Consider the following 21,157-nt stretch of genomic DNA (forward strand, 5'->3'; position numbering starts at 1 on the left):
TCCTTGGCCATTCCTGTGCTTGTTGCTGGAGACCCAGTGAAAGAAGAGGCAGGAGAATGACTCAGTCTGGTGCATCCCGCCCCAGATTTCATTCTGAGATAAATCTTTTTTGTGGTTCTTTGCATAATACACATTATCTCCACTCAGGATAATTCCATTGAATAGGTTTTAAGTAATTATCTCTAGTCTCATTTTTTATTTGCTAGTTCAGATATAATCTAGGAATCCTTAATATTTAAAAGGATAAGATCAGATATTCACTCAGGATAATTCAGCACTGATGTATTTATTAGTTGTGTTCGCTGTGCATGAGTGCTAAGTGACTTTGTCTGACTCTGTGCCATCCTATGGACTGTAGCCTGCCAGGCTTCTCTGTCCATGGGGTTCTCCAGACAAGGATACTGGAGTGGGTTGCCCTGCCCTCCTCCAGGGGATCTTCCTGACCCAGGGATTGAACCCACATCTCTTCCATCTCCTGCATTGGCAGTCAGGTTCTTTACCACTAGCACCACCTGGGAATAGCTTTGCAAAATTAGTATTTAAGGATATATGCCCAATGCTTTTAGATAAACCCTCCCTCCCTGAGACATCTGTTACAACAATATCATTGCTTTCCAGAGCAGTTCAGTTGCTCAGTTGTGTCCGACTCTTTGTGACCCTGTGGACTGCAGCACACCAGGCTTCCCTGTCCATCACCAGCTCCCAGAGCTTGTTCAGACTCGTGTCCATTGAGTTGGTGATGCCATCCAACCATCTTATCCTCTGTCGTCCCCTTGTCCTCCTTTCCATATGGTCACTTTTTATTTTATTGGGCCTGTTCTTTCCCTCTTTCCTGTCTGTAGCAATTTAATCCTCAGTGGTTAGGGCGAAGAAACACAACCCTTGAACCACAAGACAAGCAAGAAAGACAGTCCTTGAACTGCCAGACACGTTTAGCAAGATTTTCAGAATCTGTATACCTCTGATTTTTCTGTTAGAAATCTTGGCTCCTTTGTGAAATTAATGGTTTTAGAAATGTTCTCAAGTGATTGAAGTGAAGTGAAGTCGCTCAGTCATGTCCGACTCTTTACGACCCCATGGACTGTAGCCCAGCAGGCTCCTCCGTCCATGGGATTTTCCAGGCAAGTGTACTAGAGTGGGTTGCCATTTCCTTCTCCAGAGGATCTTCCCGACCCAGGGATCGAACCTGGGTCTCCTGCATTGTAGGCAGATGCTTTACCGTCTGAGTACAGGGAAGTCCCTCTCAAGTGGTTGAGGGCAGAGGAAAAAGAATCTTTTGGAGACATTGTCACAGTTTCTTCATCCAAAGAGATTACAGTGCAGTTGAAGACAACCCAGACATAGGACTGGACATTGCACAAGTCTCTTTTTAGCAACTGGGAAGTGATGTCTCAAAACAGTTGCGTGGACACAATTGCTTGGTTTGCTTTGTGTAACTGTTGGAAAAATTCTGGAATTGCAAAACCAGAACTGAGAATGGATTAGGAACTAACTGGTTTAGGAATCTATAGACCAGAAGACCCAAAATGAAAGAAACTGCCAAGGTTTGAATGAAGAGGTAGAAGGGAGCAGGGGCCCATGTGTTGGTGCAAATACACTGGGGTCAGGACATTGTGTGTTAAGAGTCTGGTCCACGGTGATGCTGTGAGTGGAGTCGTAGCTGCAGTGAAGACACTGTCCTTGAAAGCGTGGACCTTTTCCCCAGTGTACTTCAGTGTAAACTGATTGATCCATTGTTGCCTACTTGTTTGTTTTCTTAGATAAATTCCTACAAATAAGTCAAGTTGTTGGTTCAGAGGGTATAGACACGTTTAGAATTTTGGTGTATTATCATGTGGTTTCTTTCTTAAATGGGGAAAAAAAGGCATTTGTTCACATTACACAAATATTGGATGTTTATTTTCATTTTCAAATTTCTAATTTATTAGAAATATAATTTTTAGGGTTTGCTCATGCGAAGAGTTGACTCATTAGAAAAGACTCTGATGCTGGGAGGGATTGGGGGCAGGAGGAAAAGGGGACAACAGAGGATGAGATGGCTGGATGGCATCACCGACTCGATGGACATGAGTTTGAGTGAACTCCGGGAGTTGGTGATGGACAGGGAGGCCTGGTGTGCTGTGATTCATGGAGTCGCAGATAGTCGGACACGACTGAGCGACTGAACTGAACAGAGCTGAAGTTGTGAAAGCTGCTTTTGTTAATATGACTTAAATTCTCCTTTTAAAAAGTGACATTATGGCACCCTCTACTGAATTTGAAAGGAATTGCTGAATGGTAATGTGCAGGTTTGATTAAGAAAATGAAAAAACGTGCACGTTAGACTTTCTTGTCCCTTGTATGGTGATTTTTGTTACTGGTCATTATTAGGCAGTGTGATGACGGATAGTTGATTAAACCCATATTTTTTTGACTGTGAGGAGCATTTTTAAAAATTTATTGTTTAAACTTTTTGTTTTGTATTGGAGCATAGCCAATTAACAATTTTGTGATAGTTTCAGGTGAACAGAAAAGGGACTCAGCTATACGTACACATGTATCCATTCTCCCCCAAACTCCCCTCCCATCCAGGCTGCCTATAACATTGAGCAGAGTTCCCTGTGAGGTACAGTAGGTCCTTGTTTATCCATTTTAAGTATAGCAGAGTATACATGTCCCTCTTAAACTCTCTACCTATCCCTTCTCACCATTCTTCCCCAATGGCAGCCGTAAGTTTTTGGGCTAAGTCTGTGAGTCTGTTTTCTGTTTTGTAAATAAGTTCATTGGTATCATTTCTTTTTAGATTCCATATAGAAGGGGTGTCACGATATTTTTCTCTCTGACTTCACTCAGTATGACAGTCTCTACGTCTGTGTTGCTACAAATGGCATTTCATTCTTTTTAATGGCTGAGTAATATTCCATTGTATATATTAAACCCATAGTTTGATGTGGGCAGAAGATCTGGAGTGAGCAAGTCTACAGAGGCAGGAAATAATGGGGCATGCAGAAAATCAGAGTGCGTCCATGTGGTGCTTTGCAATGAAAGAAACTGGTAAGAACAGAGGGCTGGTATCCTTTTTGGAATTTAAACTTTATCATGAACGTGCTGTTGAATCATTGGATAGTTTTGTTTTTTTTTTTTCCCAGCAGTAACTGGATTATGTAAATATCTTAGAAAGAGGATGCTGGCAGCAGTGGGCAGGAGGGTTGGAGTGGGGACAGAGCAGTTGGAGGGTCAGGCATTTGCTAAGTAGGGTCCCAGAGAGAGAGAGAGAGACAGACAGACAGACAGAGTTCTGAGGAGCTGGGTAATATACTTGGTTTGTTTGTAAAGAAACTTCATCACAAAACTACAAGCATACAGGCAGGTAGAAAGAACAGTACAGTGAATACCCACATGTCTACCTTCCGTGATCCTCATTCTTTCTCTCTCTCCTCTCACTCCCCCTCTTTCTCTCTCCTGGAGTACTTGAGAGTAAGTTGCAGATGTCTTTACTGGACATTCTTAGTACATCAGCAAGCATCTCTCCAGAATGACTTCATGGGAGAGATGTCCAGGGAGATAAAATCTGGAGAGTTTAGGATTTGGGGGTAAAGACGACAGGTTCTGTTAAATCCTGTAACAGGTGGCATGAGGGCACAAAGGCTTGGTTTAGTGGTTAGTTTGTGGTTCCCTGGCATTTTCCGCTTTTCCTTTTGAGACACTGGGAGATGGATATATGGTGAACACTTAACATTTTAAATAGAAACTTTCAAAAGTTTTTTTTTTTCTTATCAGAAAAAATGTCAAGCATGCTCAGTGGTTGAAGAGGCCAGTGTTCTTGGCTGAGGCCATGGCCCACTTCTCCCAGGGAGGAAAGAGAGGTCATTGCAGAGGAGGGGGCCAGCCTTCCCCTCGAGGCGGAAGAAGGGCCAGGCCCTTGGATGGTGTGAGGAGGCAGGTGTGCACCTAGTGCAAGTGTCATCTGACCCACCCATGAGGCAGACAGTGCCCACACACCAGGCAGGTCCCTGGCAGCTTCACAGGCTGCTTGCCTCGGGGTGGTGGAGAGTGGGGAGCCGGAAGTGCCAGTGGGCACTGGGCATAAATGCTGACCTTTGAAGATAGGAAATTTGCCGACTCTGGTCTATTAACTTTCACATCATGACCAGCGGGACTAGCAACTCTTCCCTCCTTTGGGCAGGAAAACTAGGAAGGGGGTGGGCAGAAGCATATGATACCCACCCTGCTGTCTATAAAATAGATGACTAATAAGGACCTGCTGTATAGCACAGAGAACTCTACTCAATATTCTGTAATGGCCAAGAGGGAAAAGTATATAAAAAGAGAGTGAATATTTATCTATGTATAACTGAATCACTTTGCTGCACCTGAAACTGTACAGCTGTACTTGCTGTACCTGCAACATTGTAAATCAGCTATACTCCAATAAAAAGTAAAATAGACTAAAAAGGCAAAACAAACAAAATATCATCGTAGCAGGAATTGACAGTGGATCCACTGTTGACTCACTCATTCTTTCGTTCAACAAACATTAGGGAGCCACCTATTATTGTGTACTGGCGAACACTATTCTAAGACACTGGGAATTCTTTTTTTTTTTTCCTTAGAAAAGACATAGAACTTTATTTGGGTTCAAGTTCTACCTGTTTCTTATTGTTGTTGTTTTGTTGCTAAGTTGTGTCCAGCTCTTTTGCAACCCCATGGACTGTAGCCTGCCAGGTTCCTCTGTCCATGGTATTTCCCAGGCAAGAATACTGGAGTGGGTTGCCATTTTCTTCTCCAACTGGGAATCCTCGTAGCTGATATTCTAGTGGGAAAGACAGTAGACTAGCTAAATGAAATATAGTGATTAGATGGTGGTGAGCCCAGAGAAGAAACATTAAGTGAGGGCAGGTGTATGTGTGGAGATTCTGGAAAGGGTGGCCGAGGGAGTCTACTGAGATGCCGTTTGGGGAGAGACCCATGCAGCCCAATAGCTATGCTTGTGTGCTCAGAGTCTGTGTCACTTGCTGTTCCCACCTGGACCTGTCTTCCCTGAGAAACACACGTGTGCTGCTGCTGCTGCTAAGTCACTTCAGTCGTGTCCGACTCGGTGCGACCCCATAGACGGCAGCCCACCAGGCTCCCCTGTCCCTGGGATTCTCTAGGTAAGAACACTGGAGTGGGTTGCCATTTCCTTCTCCAATGCATGAAAGTGAAAAGTGAAAGGGAAGTCTTTCAGTTGTGTCCGACTCTTCACGACCCCATGGACTGCAGCCCACCAGGCTCCTCTGTCCATGGGATTTTCCAGGCAAGAGTACTGGAGTGGGGTGCCATTGCCTTCTCCATTGTTAAGGCTGTGGTCTTCCCAGTGGTCACGTATGGTTGTGAGAGCTGGACCATAAAGAAGGCAAGAGTGCCAAAGAATTGATGCCTTTGAACTGTGGTGCTGGAGAGGGCTCCAGAAAGCCCCTTGGACTTCAAGGAGATCAAACCAGTCAATCCCAGGAGGGAGATCAACCTTGAATACTCCTTGGAAGGACTGGTGCTGAAGCTCCAGTAATTTGGTCATCTGATGTGAACAGCTGACTCATTGGAGAAGTCACTGATGCTGGGAAAGATTGAGAGCAGAAGGAGAAGAGGGGATCAGAGGATAAGATGGCTGGATGGCATTACCAGTGCAATGGACATGAACGTAGGCAAACTTCAGGAGATGGGGAGGGACAGGGAGGCCTGGTGTGCTGTAGTCCATGGGGTCACAAAGAGTTGGACATGATTGAGCGACTGAACAACAGCAAAGTAGATGAGAATGTTAAAAGATAGGAACTTGAACAAAATCTCATGTGCAATAACGTGAGGGTTTCCTTTAGGAGTATGGAGGAAAATTTAGTACAAAGTTGTTTGTGTTATAAATGAAGAGGGCTTTTGAGTTAGATGTTTTGTTTTATCACTATCATGGCTTTAAAAATGCACATTTTTAATGCTTCTCCACACATACACCTACCCTCACTTAATGTTTCTTCTCTGTGCTCATCACCATCTAATCACTGTATTTCGTTTAGCTAGTCTTCTGTCTTTCCCACTAGAATATCAGCTACAAGAATTCCCAGTTGGAGAAGAAAATGGCAACCCACTCCAGAAAATACAGTTAACATTGGTGTTATGACATAATTAATATTTTGCACATAAGAATTGATTTTTGAAAAGTTTATTTTTTTGATGTCTCTGTTGCAGGCCTGAGAAACCGACAGCAGTATACAATCTGCATCATTTCTGTTATCAATAAACCTATGAAATCATGTTTATAAATGTCCAGATTCATTTCAGGTGTTCTTAGCAGGCTACATTTTAAGGCACTATTGTTTTGAACCACACAATATTAATTAGTACCTAGTAAATAGCAGTGTAAATACTTACATGATTTATGTTGTTTAGAAATTATGCCATTGATTTCTGCACATGATCAGTTTATCCGTTAGGAGTGGCTCGGTTGTGCTTCAGTAGCAAACAGTCCAGCACGTTCGTCTCTTACTTCTGCTGTCTGTCCATCGTGTGTTGGTGGGGGTGCTGTTCCATGCTGTCCTCTGTTAGGCAAGTGGGCTGATGGAGATGCTGGTGTCTGGAACGTGGGAAGCTTGTGAAAGACGAGGTGTCAAATCTCATGGAGGCTCTTAATTGCATTTTCCTGGAAGTAAACAGCCTGTTGACTCCATGTTACTACAGGTCAAGGTGTCAGGGTCCATTGGAGAAGTCATGTCGTCAGGTGACTCAAGAGCAAGGGAGGGTGTGGATCTGAGAAGGACAGCTTTCTTATAAATAAAGAGGATAAAATAAAAGGATATCAAGGGGAAGACTAAGGGAGTGGCGACTGAGGGAGTGGCGAAGCTAATATTTGGGCATCTGCTATGTTCTCAGTGCTTCAGATGTTTTTATTTAGTCATCACAAGACATAATGAGTCCTAGAAATGATTTCTGTCTGACACTTGAGCGGACTGAACGGACGGGATTAATTAAGAGTGAAGAGATGGCTTGTGTAGTGTGGTTACCATCCTGCCCCTTGGAGTCACACACTGACGTTAGAATCCCCTCAGGCTGTGGCTTAGGGCAAGTGGCTTAGAATTATTTCCTCATCTGTAAGACACCGATAACAGTACATGTTATGAGATTATTGGGGAAATTAAATGAGACATGTTGAGCATGTAACCTAATGTCTGAGAAATTGAGTGCATTCCGTGGTGTCTGTCACTCACATTTATATATGTGTGTGTGTGTCTGTATTTTTTTCTTTGGTTTTACTGGATTTCCCAAGGTCTCACACCTTGTGAGCTGTGCATGTAGGAATGGGTAGAATCAGGGGACTGGACTGTCTCCCACAAAAGCCTGTCTTCTTTTCACTATAGGGCCTTAAATATTTGCTAGATTAGAGGAAATGAGAAGTAGAGGGTGATGAAAGTGTGATTGAAAAGTATGCATAAAAGCTGTCATGTGTTGATTGGCTCCTCTGGGTTAGGTGTTTTACTTATGTCATTGCATCTAATCTCATTTCGTTAAATAGCCTGGCCAAGATTTTGGAGTCCACCTGGAAGGCAGAGCTGGGCTCTTGATCTGAGGTCTGTCTGGTGTCCAATCTACCCTTTCATCTTTAGTCTGTGCTGTCTCCCTGTATGTAAAATCATGAAGTTACACTGACTTTGAAGGATCAGGTCAGAGTTCTGGAAGCTCTTGAGCCCTTAGCAGGTTGGAGCTGGTCACACACAGAAGCACTTCTGACTGGGGGCTATTTGCAGTTTTAAGGGAGGTATGGTGATGCAGGCGCCAGCCTCAAAGAAGTCTAGTGGGGGACATAAGCCCAATTGATGTGTCTTAATGGTCCAAAATGGCTGGTTTCTCCAGTAGAGAGGATTTAGGGAATGCTGATGGAATTTTGGGAAGGGTCTGGAATTGAGAATTAGTCAAGGAAAATGGTTGCAAAGAGTTGGACACGATTAAGCGACTTAGCACGCAAGCACACACATGCAAGGAAAATATAATTCAGAAATTATCAGTTCTCTCCTGCCCCCACCAGTTAGAGGAAAGAGTTAAATGCAACAAAAAAGTGGTTAAAAGAAAAAACAAACAAAAACAAACAAAAAACAAACAAAAAAAGTGGTTGGTTCATGGTTGATGATGTGATCTTGAAGACTGTCCAAGATTTTTTGGTTGTGTGTGTGTGTGTTGCTCAGTCATGTCCAACCCTTTTGTGACCCCATGGACTGTAGCCCGCCAGGGTTCTCTGTCTATGGAATGCTCCATGCAAGAATTCTATAGTGGGTAGCCATTCCCTCCATGGGATCTTCCCGACCCAGGGCTCGAACCCAGGTTTCCTGTCTTGTAGGCAGATTGTTTACCATCTGAGCCAGGGTGGTAGAAGATAAATATAATGAAAAAAGGTCATCATTGAAAGAGAGGTTTTACTGTGGGGGTGGGACCGAGCACAGCTGGAAAGGCTGCTGGGTTTCCTTGTGGACCATCTGAGAATAAACACGGGCCGTGGGGCACTGGTTACGGTGGATGGTTTGGGTCACCTGGAGTGGGGTCACAGCTGGTGAGCGCAGTTCATTCCTTGTACCTGGGCAGATGGGTGAGTGATAGGCAGTGCCTCCCATGAGAGCCCTGATGCCCCTTCCAGCAGGTGACCTGGGCTTCTGTGATTTTCCTGACAGCCTTGAAACCTGGGTGTCCTCACTTGGGGGTTAGAAAGCAGTGTTTCTTACATTTCCTCTTCTGAGTCATCAAAGGTTTATGTTGTGTTCATTTGCTCATTCGTGTCCGACTCTTTGTGACCCTATGGACTGCAGCACGCCAGGCTTCCCTGTCTTTGACAGTCTCCTGGAGTTTGCCCAAACTCATGTCCATGGAATCAGTGATGCCATCCAACCATTTCATCCTCTGTCATCCCCTTCTCCTGCTTTTAGTCTTTCCCAGCACCACAGTTTGAAGGCATCAATTCCTCTGTGCTCAGCCTTTTTTATTGTCCAGGCCTCACATCCGTACATGACTACTGGAAAAACCATAGCTTTGAAAGGTCCGTATAGTCAAACAAACCTTTGCCTACAAAGGTTTATAGGATGCTTTCAATGGGAGCCCTCTTTTCTGTGGCTTTTGTATGTTCCTTTCCATTTGTGATATGTTAAGTTTTGTATTGCATACCGATTGAACCCTGGTGACTTGATAAAATGTGAGGATGTTTTAATTTTTTTAAGTGTTCCCCCTATTTTTTGCTTTCTGCTTTTGGTTATATGAAGCATAGTTTCATACATATGACACCAAATGCATTGTCAGTGGTAAGCATATTTTTTTTATTGTCTTATGTTTACTGACAAAATCTAAGATTCTTGGAATAGACAGAATTGAAATGTGATTTGGGTTTCTGATTAGGAACTGTGTAGTCTAAAATTTCATATCTTTTATTTTGGATACATTTCTGCATAACAAAAAATTGACAAAAATTTGAACTGACTTTTTTTGAATACTTAAAGAATAACCAATAAAATTGTTGCCAGAAATCATGCAACTCTTGATGTGTCACTGACACATAGGGTGTAATGTGTAGGATACTGCCAGCAAATCTGCCCCTTTGCTCTCTTGGAAATAAATTTATACTTGGGAGCAGGGTCACACGCAGCATTTGCATATTGTCTGTGTTGAGCCTGAGACCACAGAGTGTAAAGTGTTTACTGTTTGTGGAACATTTTTGGCTGCCTGGGCCATGTGGAGCAGTTCTCAAACTTTGGGGTCTCTGGACCTTTTTACACTCTTAAAAATTATTGAAGACCCCAAAGAATTTTGTTTATGTATATTATATTGATATTTACCATATTGGAAATTAAAACAAATTAAAAAACATGGTTTCAATTCACTTAAAAAGAAGAGTACTAAACTTGCTGCTTGTTAACATAAGTTATGTTTTTATGAAAAATAACTATTTTCCAAAAACAAAAACATGAGTGAATTGAAGATTTCTCTAATGCCTGGCCGAATTGGAGACAGTTACGTTCTTAGATCTGCATCTACTTTCCATTTTTGCTCTTTGTTTTGGTTGAAGGATGAAGACAAACCAACCTTGCTCCTCCCTTTCCCAGCCATAGATTTGTGTATTTTAATAAGCTGTTGAGTTAATCGTAGCTATTCTGTTACTACAGCTGATCCTGGAGCAGTGTGAGGTTTAGGGACGATAGGCATCTATGAAGTTGAAAATCCACTTATAACTTGTAGTTGGCCTTCTGTCTCCATGGATTCAGTCAACTGTAGATCCTGTGGTCCCTTTAAATCTGTGCCAATGGCGCCACGCAGATCAAACCCCTTGTTGTTCAAGGTCAACTAACTGTACATCACAGCTCGACGTGTGGTAGTTTCAGGGTTGCAATATGGAATCTGAAAATATATAAATAGATGTATCATACTGGGACTTTCCAATCTGATGGTATATCCTGCATAATGGATCTTTTTTTAAACAATATAATTATTTTTAAAAATTTATTTATTTTGGAGAAGGAAAATGGCAACCCACTCCAGTGTTCTTGCCTGGAGAATCCCAGGGACGGGGGGGCCTGGTGGGCTGCTGTCTATGGGGTCGCATAGTGTCGGACACGACTGAAGCATGTGTTGGGTCTAAGTTGTGGCATGTCAGATCTTTCACTGCTGTTCTAGTGTTCTCTAGTTGTGCTCTGAGGGCTCAGTAGTTGCAGTGCGAAGGTTTAGTTGCCCTGCGGCGTGTAAAATCTAAGTTCCCGGACCAGGAACTGAAACTGCGTCCCCTGCCTTGCAAGGTGTATTTTTTTTTTTTTTTTAATACTTCATCTTGCTTTTATCAAAATGTCTTAGAATAGTTTAGGTAGAGTATCTTTTTAGAGAAACAGATTAACTTTTAAAAATTCAAGTTTAATTTATTTCCTTCACAAGGTGTATTCTTAACCACTTTACCATCAGGGAGGTCCCTGAATGGATCTTTTATTCACACATTTTAAAAATATTATGCATTGAAAATTTTAAAAATATACTGGTTCACTATCCAAAGGTTGAAACACAATATAAAAAAAAAACTCACTTTTGTGCGTATTTCCACTGATCTTGGAAGAGCCTGGAGGTTTGCGGATGCTGATGTACCTGTACAGAGTAGGAACAAGTTCCAGGATTTTGGTTAACACAGTGCCTTGGAAGGCGATGACAACCATAGTGAACACAAGTTTTATAAAGTTCTACTGGGTTGGCCAAATTGTTCATTTGGGTTTTTCCGTAACATCTTATGGAAAAACTTGAGTGAACTTTTGGGTCAGCCCAGTATTTTTATGCTTGAATGTTTACACTTTATCATTAGCAATACCTCAAGGGTCAGTTATTACTTTTACTACTTCATGAAGGGCATTCTAAAGTCAGCCTTTTTGTTTGCTTTTTTTTTTTTTTTAATGAAAGTACCTGGCAGGGAAGAATACTCTTCCTAACTAGGATGAATAGTTTCTGTTTGGTACTGTTATGTTGGTTTGTGCTGAGGTACCAGTGGTTTTATCCACCAGTGCTTTTCATCATTCGTGCAAATGTCCACACAGTGCAAAAGAAGAATAACATCTTTATTTTTATGAGTGTAGTTTGATTTCAAAGAACGCCTGTGAAAGGATCTGAGAGACCACTGGGGTCTGCAGACCGCACTGAGAACTGATGGCATAAAAGGTTTAATGCCATTTTCTGTAAGCAGATTAATGCCACTTATCTACATTGCTTCCTTTATTTTCTAACAATTATAATTTATGAAAGTTTGAATAATGTAACAGATACCAGTGTGCTGCTTGCATTGGCTAATGCAATTCATACATCTTTCAGGTAGAATTTTTTTTTTAAATGTCAGATTTGTTAAAAAAAAAAAAAAGTTTACTCTTTTTTCACTGTATTAGGTTTTGAAAGTGTAACTTGAAAGTATTTGTGATCATGAAGTAATTTACAGATGGATTACCGGCCACAATTATTGTCTCTTGAAATTATGAGATATTATTATGATTATTAGTTTATTTATGATGACAGTTAATTAAACATTTTCATGTTCTTGAATACTCCTCCAAATAGAGAGGACATGAGTTTGGAAAATTAGGTCTGGCACTTGATTTCCTATTTATCTGTGTTAATAACTGTGTATAAATGTGTCTATGTAACCCTTTCTGCTTCTGAAACCCTTGAGATTTCCTAAGTGATAAGAGTGATGAAAGTGCCCTTTGTTTTTACTACTTTCAGTCATACCTTTATGTTAATGGGGTGACTTTTGGGAAGCCCTTGTGGATGGAGCTGGTTACTGGGGAACCAGCCTTGATTGGAGGGTTGCAAGTTTCAGTCCCACCAGACGACCTCCTGGGAAGAGAGAGGGGCTGGAGAGTGAGTTCAGTCACCAAAGGCCAGGGATTTATCAACCATGCCTGTGTAATGAAACCTCCATAATAGCCCAAAAGTGTAGGGTCTGGAGAGCTTCGAGGTTGGAGGACATGTGGAGATCTGGGAAGGACGTTGCTTCTGGGGACGGCATGGGAACTCCGCTCCCCGCCCCACACACCTTACCCTGTGTGTCTCTTCTCTCTGACTGTTCCTTATTCTTTCCTTTTATAACTAACCAGTAATGTAATAAGTGGGCTTCCCAGGTGGCGTTAAGTGGTAAAGAACCTGCCTGCTAATGCAGGAGACACAAGAGAGGGCACGAACCCTGGGCTGGGAAGATTCCCTGGAGGAGGGCATGGCAACCCGCTTCAGTCTTCTTGCCTGGAAAATCTCATGGACAGAGGAGCCTGGTGGGCTACAGTTCATGGCGCTACAAAGAGTCGGACATGACTGAGCACCCACCCTCAATCTAATAAGCAAATGTTCCCCTAAGTGCTGAGGGCTGAACCTCAGGGAGTTGTGGGAACCTCTGATTTGTCAGAAGCACAGGTGACAGGTGACAACCTGGATCTGATATAAACATTAGAAGGGGGCTCATCTTATAGGACTGAGCCCTCACCCTGTGGGGTCTGGTGCTGTCTCCAGATAGATGGTGTCAGAACTGAGTTAGATTGAAGGACACCCAGTTGGGTCACAGGATTGCTTGATGTGTAGAAAACCACATCGGGTGTCAGAAATGAAGTAGTGTTGTAGTGAAGTATTGAGAGTAGAGGAGACACACAGGAGGAGTGTGTGTGCACATTAATAAAAATTTTTCAGATAATTATTTCACTGGATGCAATGAAGACATTTTTTTTTTTTTTAAATGGAGATCTTAGAACGCTTTCTGCTACAGATACTTGCACTTCTGTGGTTGACCACTAGATGTCACAAGAGCCCCGGGAGCCCCTAAAGGGCTGCCCAGGGCGGGTAGAAATTGAACATTGTAGGCTCAGGACCTTCACATATTTCACTGTTTCCACATGATCGATGCCAGCAGAACCTGATACAGTGTGATATATAGAAGCAAGGTATGACTGGAATAATGAAATTTCAAAAATAAGCCCTTTTAGAGGAGGGTTGTAATAGTTCTGTTGGGGATTGTAAATGTTTCAGGTGCACTTGACACCGGTTTCGTTCCTGGCGTTCGGGTCTCTCTTTTTTTGTTTTTTATGGAAAGATGGATTGAACTTCAATTTAAGAATATTCGGTAATCCCTCTCAGGACATACTGTAACAGCTGGTATTTTTGTGTTGTAGTAAATCGATTCCATACAACAGTCAGTAATAATCACAACTGGGTTCTGACAAATTCCAAAGCATTTTCAGTAAGTTTAGCCAAAGAAAATATCATGATTACTACAGAAATCTAACTCAGTTTGAAAGTTAAACCCAGCAACTCCGCTTCGTTCCACAGAATATTAACCATTTTCCCCGATGAGATTTTATCAAGCCACTTATTTTTTTTTATTGATATACTTGTATATGTTCTGAGAACATAATTACCTTGTAGCGTATATTTCTTAAATAATACATTTTTGGAAAAAATGACCTTGAGTGTTTACTGTGAAATAAAAGGTGAGAAATGCTACGATAAAATCTTCTATCTATGGCATACGTGAAAGGCTGCAGCATCAACTCAGAAGGATGTTTTGATGTGAAATGTAAGGTGGTTTTTAGTTTTAATAGGATGTTTGTTATAAGCATAAATCGATTTATTATATGCTGTATGTGGTTTATGAAATTAAAACGTTGTAAATTCTTTAAGGCTTGAAGAAAGTTGTAGTTTTCATGGTATAGATTATGTAGTATGTGTATTTCTGTAGTTAGATAATCTGTACCATACAAATTGTGATTTATGGCATAAAGAACTTAAATTACATACATACACACTATAATAAATACCTGCATATATACGTTTTGTCCTAATGGTAGAAATATGTGTGCATACATTTTACAAATTATAACCGTTTTTCCTTTTCTTCTCGGCAGCAGAACAAAAGTTTACTAATTGAATGCATTTTTAAAATTACGTATGGTCTGTTTTTTATTTTCTTTGTGTTTGAATAGAGGAAAACTTTTATGTAGTTGAATCTGAATCTGGATTGTTAGGATAGCTTATGAAAACGAAGCAGTGTTACCTTTTAAAATTATTAGGGAAAATAGCTTCAGAGATGTGGGTTAATGAAACTTTGATTTTCCCTTTTTGTCTTATTTTTAGCTTAGTGATTTGTATTTTCACTTGGTATTTAAAATAACGGCCACCACATTTTTAATTAACACAGAGAGGATCTCTGTATGGATTTGTATGCATATTTTCACCACGTTAACCTTTGTAACATAAAACAGAATTCAAGACACTGCACCCGGTTACTTGGTCCAAGATAGTCTTTTTGATGGTGAATATTTTTATACTAATATTTACTTTGATAATTAAAAAGCTAATTTAGAACGCTCTAATAGAATTTTATAGTCTGGGTTTCTTCACGAAGAATTTGGCAAGCTCATTTTCTTTATTCTGTAATGTGAATCAGCAATTTAAACGCTTTTAAGAATTGAAGTGAGCCAGTTTTTCAAATGTTTACAGTATCTGTTTTTCTTGTTAATATATGTTAAAATATGCTTTTAAATCACTGATCTTGCTTTATAGAGAACGGGGTGGGAGGGGAAATGCACTAAAAAGTGGGTTTAAACCCATTGTGTGGTTCTTCTGATTTCTGAAAAATGTAAATGCAGTGTATTTTCCGTTATTAGGCAGCTGTGGTCCAAATTTAAACCACATGGCCTCCTTCTAGGTGTCAGGCCAATGTAAATTTTAATCTTGCTACTTTTATGTTTTCATTTTATAATCTCATTACCTGAATTTAAAAAACCCGGTCATCATATTCATTGTTTGCAGGGTGCTGTTTTGTATCCTCTGGCTCATTGGAAGGTCAAGCAACTCTAAATTGCCATTATCTTCATTTGCACTTGAGGAAATTAAGGCTTAATGAGGTTAAACAACTAGATCACAGGGCTAGCAGGATTAGAGACTGAGCCAAACTCTAGAGCCCTTGCTTTTAGTTATTATACAATAGTGCCTTTACTGCTTATTTGGGGATAAACATTACTGAAAACAGTTATTTAAAGAATCAATATTTTTCAAGATCCAGCAAAGCTTAGTTTTTACTACAACAATTTATTTTCATTTGTTAGCTTGGATTGTGAGGTTTAGTTTAGATTATCGACAGTTCTGTAAATCTAAAATGACATCTTGCTTTAATCCGAGTATTCTTTCAAGGTCGTTTGTGATCTTCAGTTAGCAAATTTGCAGTTGTCGTATTAGGATGACCTACTTAAATTAGTTCTAAGTTGTTGACAACTTACAGACTCTTTTCTACATTTAGAAATACAGTTTAGAATTCTAATGAAGGGGAAGAGTTTTAGAATGATACTGGCTTACAAAAGCTTCCTTAAGTCCTCCATCTGTGCCGTCAGCGATTTTTAAAGCAACTATAAAAATCTTTACAGAAGGCTTGACACATGCACGAAGAACTTGCGTGTTTTTAATTAGAAGTCCCACGTCAAAATCAAAAACTCTCCCACTTCCTATTTGTCTGTGCTCTCTAGACGAAACGGTGAAGCTTGTGATCTCATAATGTGTTGGGATCAGCATTTTGAATTAGTTACAGCAAGTTGCAATGTAGTCATCCTGCCTCTTCTGTTTTTTAATGTGTTCCTTTTCTTTGTAGAAACCGCCTGCACGGGGACACACACATCTCGGTAGTCGGCCCGGGAGTGGCTGCAGGGGTTGGCATCTCGGCCGCCTTCCAGGGGAGTGAGTTGGCAGCACCGGCCGGGCTCAGCATCATGCCCGCACTGTCCACAGGCTCGGGGAACGACACAGGTACAGAGCCCACAAGGGCGCTTCCCCTCCCATCCTTACAAACATCCTTTTCACACCGAAAACCCGCATTGCTTTAAGCCAGTGCAGACAGGTCATGCTTGTTGTTCTGTAACCAACGCCAGGGCCAACCTTGGCTTTCCAGGATGAACGTGACCTCAGGGCGTGGGCGGAAGTGGCTTTCTCCGGGTAGCGACGGCTCCTACCGATGCTCTTGTCCTCTCCTGTGTTTTGGAATAATGTCGTACATTTACACTTTTTTTTAAATTAAGTTTTTTAAAGATACAGAAGAGTGTGGACAGTTTCATGCTACTCATATTACCCTCTGCTCCAGTTTAATCATAACTATGAATTTCTTGGGCCATATTTGCTCAGACCTCTCATTTTTTTCTCCACGCCCCCTGCCCCCTCCTCCCCGTTTTTTTCCATTTTCTTTCTTCTTGTCTAGAGATACAAACTGTTCTGCAGTTGATGTATGTCATTAAAGGACTCAATTAAAACAAATATTTCACCTTGTTATCAGTTGTAAGAATTAGTGATACTTAGAATAAAGATTTCCAAGAAAGGGAAAAAAGCTCACGCATGTAGATATGTGTGAAATGCCCTCCTCTGCTCTAATTCAGGAGGTGGGGTGGGGGTAGTCAGTGCCCCTTTTCTGGAATTCCCCAGAGTTAGCACTTTTAAAAAAATGTAAATTCCTGGACCCTCCTCAGAATTATTAAAACAGAATGTAACTGGGGTTGGGGAGCTATAGCTTGCATTTTTTTTTTTAAGTTGTCTATTTTTATTGAGAGTGAATGGGGGCTACTCTCTAGTTGCGGTACGTGCGTTTCTCAACATGGGGGCTTCTCTTGTGGTAGAGCACAGGCTCAGTGGTTGTAGCACACTTAGGTGCTTCCTGGAATGTGGGATCCTCCTGGATCAGGGATCAAATGCATTGTTCTCTGCGTTGGCAGGCAGATTGTTATCCATTGTACCACCAGGGAAGTCCGGCGTGAGTTTTTAAGACCACTCAAAAGCAGGGGTGGCAAAGAATGTGACTATGAGGGATGTTCTTTGTGGCACTGACCACGCTGACTTGGTCCCAACAGCCTTCTGCAACCAACCGAGACCTGTCTCATCCTGGACAGGTCCGGGCACCATAGTTTCAAAAGAGCCAAATCACAGATGTGATTTTGTGTTGTGTAGGTTACCCTGGCCTTCTCATTTGCACTGTGTTCTCAGGTCATTCTTCGCTATTTCAGGCTGAGATATTCACTTTGGCAAATTTTGTCTCCTCTTTATCCATCAAGAGTGATGTTTTTCTACTGTGATTTATACTGAGCATTAGTTTTCCTTAGGAAGTGATTTTGATTTTTAAATTGCATGAAAATCTTTTTTTCTCAAGACGTGAACTTGGAAGCAGCTCCTTTGGAAAAAAAAATTTTTTTTTTCTTCTCAATTTTTATGTAGTCCCACATTGTGTTCGACTATATAAAATGAATGATTTAAGTTTCCGTAGTGGTTTGGGAAATTATAGATAAAATTTATTTGAACCATAAATTTACTACAGTTTATGTAATGAATGAGTTTTATGCTTTGCCATTCACCAAAAAAATGCCTTAGTTTAATTGAATGCAAAATATTTTTGTTGATTACACCTTACATGGGGAATGATTAAAATGGAGTATTTATAGTTTAGGCGTCAATCATAAAAAAATACCATAGGCTGTTTAGAATGGAGAAAGGATACTCCCAGGCCTGCTTGGTGCAAACCTGAAATGCTGCTGTGACACACCTGGCTTTGCAATATTTTTTTGCCCAGCATGTCTCAGCAAGGTTGACACTGGGCAGAGGAGACTGTTACAAGAGTCACCGCGGTCAGGGGCGCCCCAGGGTGTGGGCACCTGTGATGTGCTGAGGTTCCCTGTCCTTCCCTGTAGGCCACATGCCCTTGGCCAGTCAGGGGTCATTGATACTGTTAGCAGGTTGCTTAGCAAGGAGGTTGCTGTTCTAAGTCTCCCAGGGAACAGAGTTAGCATAGCTGAAGGCAGACCTCATGCAAGAACAGGGGGGGACTCAAAATGACCCCAGTGCTCACGTGGGGAAATACTTCCTGTGTAAACTTCTACCACTTCTTCTTTCTCTGAAACAGTTAGTTATACAAGTAACGCAGAAGAACATTCCTGCTGTCAAAGACACACAGATAAAAAAGGAAAGAAATCTTTTCAACCACTTTTCTCCCTCACCCTCCATGTCCTTTTCTTTCTGTTTGATGAGTGTCCTGCAAGAATTTTCTGTACATTAAACACCTACATGCATATGTACATAAAAGTGTATGTACATAAATAACATTGTTTTGTCTTTTTTATGTTTTAATCACAGATTTTATCATACTCTGTGGATTATTCCATAGCTTTTCTTCTACACCAAATAATATGTCTCAAAGAGACATATTTCTATGAGGTGTGTGTGTATATATATGCCTGTATATATAGATATATGTATATCCTCCAATTTCTTTTAAGTGAATGCATAGTTTTTCTATTGTGTAACAGTTTAACGAACCAGACTACTCTTAATGAAAGCCCTGGTTTTGTTACTTTTGTATTATTTTAGGAGAAAAGATGTATGCATTTAATAGATGTTGCCAGATTGTTCTGTAGAGGGGTTGGACCACTTAACAGTATATGGACATTGCATTCAAAATCATTTCCGCTGCATTCTTGTCAATATTCAGTATTCTATCCTTATAATTTTTACTGATCTGATGGGGGAAAACAGGGTGTCTTAAGTGTGAAGTGTGCATCAGTCCTGACATTGAACACTTTTTTAATGGTCATTTATTCCTCTGGTTGGTTTGTTCATATCCCTTTCCTATCATTCTATTGGTTTATCACTTTCTTATTTATTTGCAGTATCTCTTTATTTGTGTTTTGGATATTAATCCTTTGGGTCATTTTAGGTTGAACACCATTTTTCCTCATCAGTCATTTGCCCTTTTTTTCTGCCTTAAATAGTACCATTGTTAAATAGAAGTTGAAAATGTTCATATGGGCAGGTATATTCTGAATGGTGAATGCTTTTTTCCTTCTGCTTAAGAAGACCTTTCCAAGAGGATTTCAAAATCTTAATAATTAAAAAAAATTGTATTTACATTATTTGGAATTTTAGTCCAAACTAGTTGGACTAGTTGGACATGGGAGGAGACAGGGATCTAATCAAATCTTAACATATTTCCCTGTTGAAGAACCAGCAGTCTCTATGTGCCACCTACTCTGGAGGAGAGTGTGCCCTGCCCCCTTTCCTTCCGGGTGAAGTATCCATGTAAGTTGTTTGAAATAATTTGTCTCTTCTCTCCCATCAGTTTATTCAGTCTGTATCAGTGTGGATTCTTGGATGTTTGTTTATACTTTGGGACATCACCCAGTTCTACTTCATTTATTTGGTGGTTCAGATTGCCCCAGCTTTGGGCACAGGAGCTTTTTCAGTTCGTTTCTTTGACATATCCCCATCCACCGAGGGTTTGTTTTTAATGCTTCCTTCCTTTGGGCACGATGAGGTGCTCTGGGTTGATCTTGCCATGCCCCATTTAGAATCAGCCAGTTTTCAAAGGACCACTAGGGAATGGAGTAGAAGCCAAGATCTGGATGGTAGCTTTGCATAGTGTTGCTCATATATGAACATTTCTACATGCAATCATCTGTAAGTATATTAAGCTAAGTGTGAGCATGGCTCTGAAGTTTCCTTAGGTTTTCCTTGTGTTTGATGACATTAATGGTTTTTGTGAGTACTTACTGATGTTTCCAGCTCTAATCCATAGGAAATAAGTCATTTTAGCCTCTTTCTCTTGTCTGTAGATCCCACTGGCTGCCATATATCCACCATCCTTCTACCTAATTATTTATTTACACAGTGTATGTGTGTAGGAGTATCTGAATTGTTACCTGTCCTCTTTGAAAAACAGCTTTTATCAACCAGAGAGCTGATCTTGTTTTGTTCCTGTGATAGTACCATTCTGTTCTGAATTTTATGGGATCATTCTTTCCCTGCATAGTGCTTAAATGTTAGTATTAGTTTTATAAATTCATTAGGTCTGGATTTTACAAATATCATATGATGTGAAATGTAATATATATATATACAGAAATGCATATAAAACTTTTTATAATACAGTTTTAAAAGTGATTATAATTCAAGTGACCACCACCTGAGTAAAGAAATTGAACACTCTGAGAGCAACCAAGCACTTCTTCCCATTCAGCACCTCTTCCCTGGTGGCTCAGACTGAAGAATCTGCCTGCAACACAGAAGACCTGGGTTCAGTCCCTGGGTCGGGCAGATTCCTTGGAGAGGGGAATGGCAACCCACTGCAGGATCCTTGCCTGGGAAATTTCCATGGACAGAGGAGCCTGGTGGGCTATAGTCCATGGGGTTGCAAAGAGTTGGACATGACTGAGCGACTCACACACACACACAACTTCTTTAGAGATGGACAGAAAAGGAAAAGATTCCTACCTCACATGGTGCACAAAAGATACGATTTAAACATCCCTAGGCACTTTGGTTTAATTTTGCCTGTCGTTGAGCTTTATAAATGGAATTACAGTGTATGAATTTTTTTTTTAGGTGACGATGTAGAATGTGAAAAAAATAATAAATTATAAAATTTTAAAAGTGGATCAGATCAGATCGGATCAGTCACTCAGTTGTGTCCGACTCTTTGCGACCTCATGAATCACAGCACGCCAGGCCTCCCTGTCCATCACCAGCTCCCGGAGTTCACTCAGACTCACGTCCATCGAGTCAGTGATGCCATCCAGCCATCTCATCCTCTGTCGTCCCCTTCTCCTCCTGCCCCCAATCCCTCCCAGCATCAGAGTCTTTTCCAATGAGT

The 21,157-nt window shown here is 41.0% G+C and overlaps 1 protein-coding gene across 2 annotated transcripts in view; it reads left to right on the forward strand.

Moving 5' to 3' along the window:
- The window catches only part of MPP7 (MAGUK p55 scaffold protein 7), a 229,416-nt gene that overhangs the window by 39,564 nt on the left and 168,695 nt on the right, over positions 1-21,157 (forward strand). For both annotated transcript variants that reach the window (XM_019973184.2, XM_070800975.1), the window contains exon 2: positions 16,130-16,284. In XM_019973184.2, coding sequence (XP_019828743.1) covers positions 16,248-16,284 — 37 coding nt within the window. In that variant the 5' untranslated portion in view covers positions 16,130-16,247. The remainder of the gene's footprint in view (positions 1-16,129; positions 16,285-21,157) is intronic.

The sequence above is a fragment of the Bos indicus genome, chromosome 13, assembly GCF_029378745.1.
Source record: "Bos indicus isolate NIAB-ARS_2022 breed Sahiwal x Tharparkar chromosome 13, NIAB-ARS_B.indTharparkar_mat_pri_1.0, whole genome shotgun sequence".
In the NCBI taxonomy this organism is placed as follows: domain Eukaryota; kingdom Metazoa; phylum Chordata; class Mammalia; order Artiodactyla; family Bovidae; genus Bos; species Bos indicus.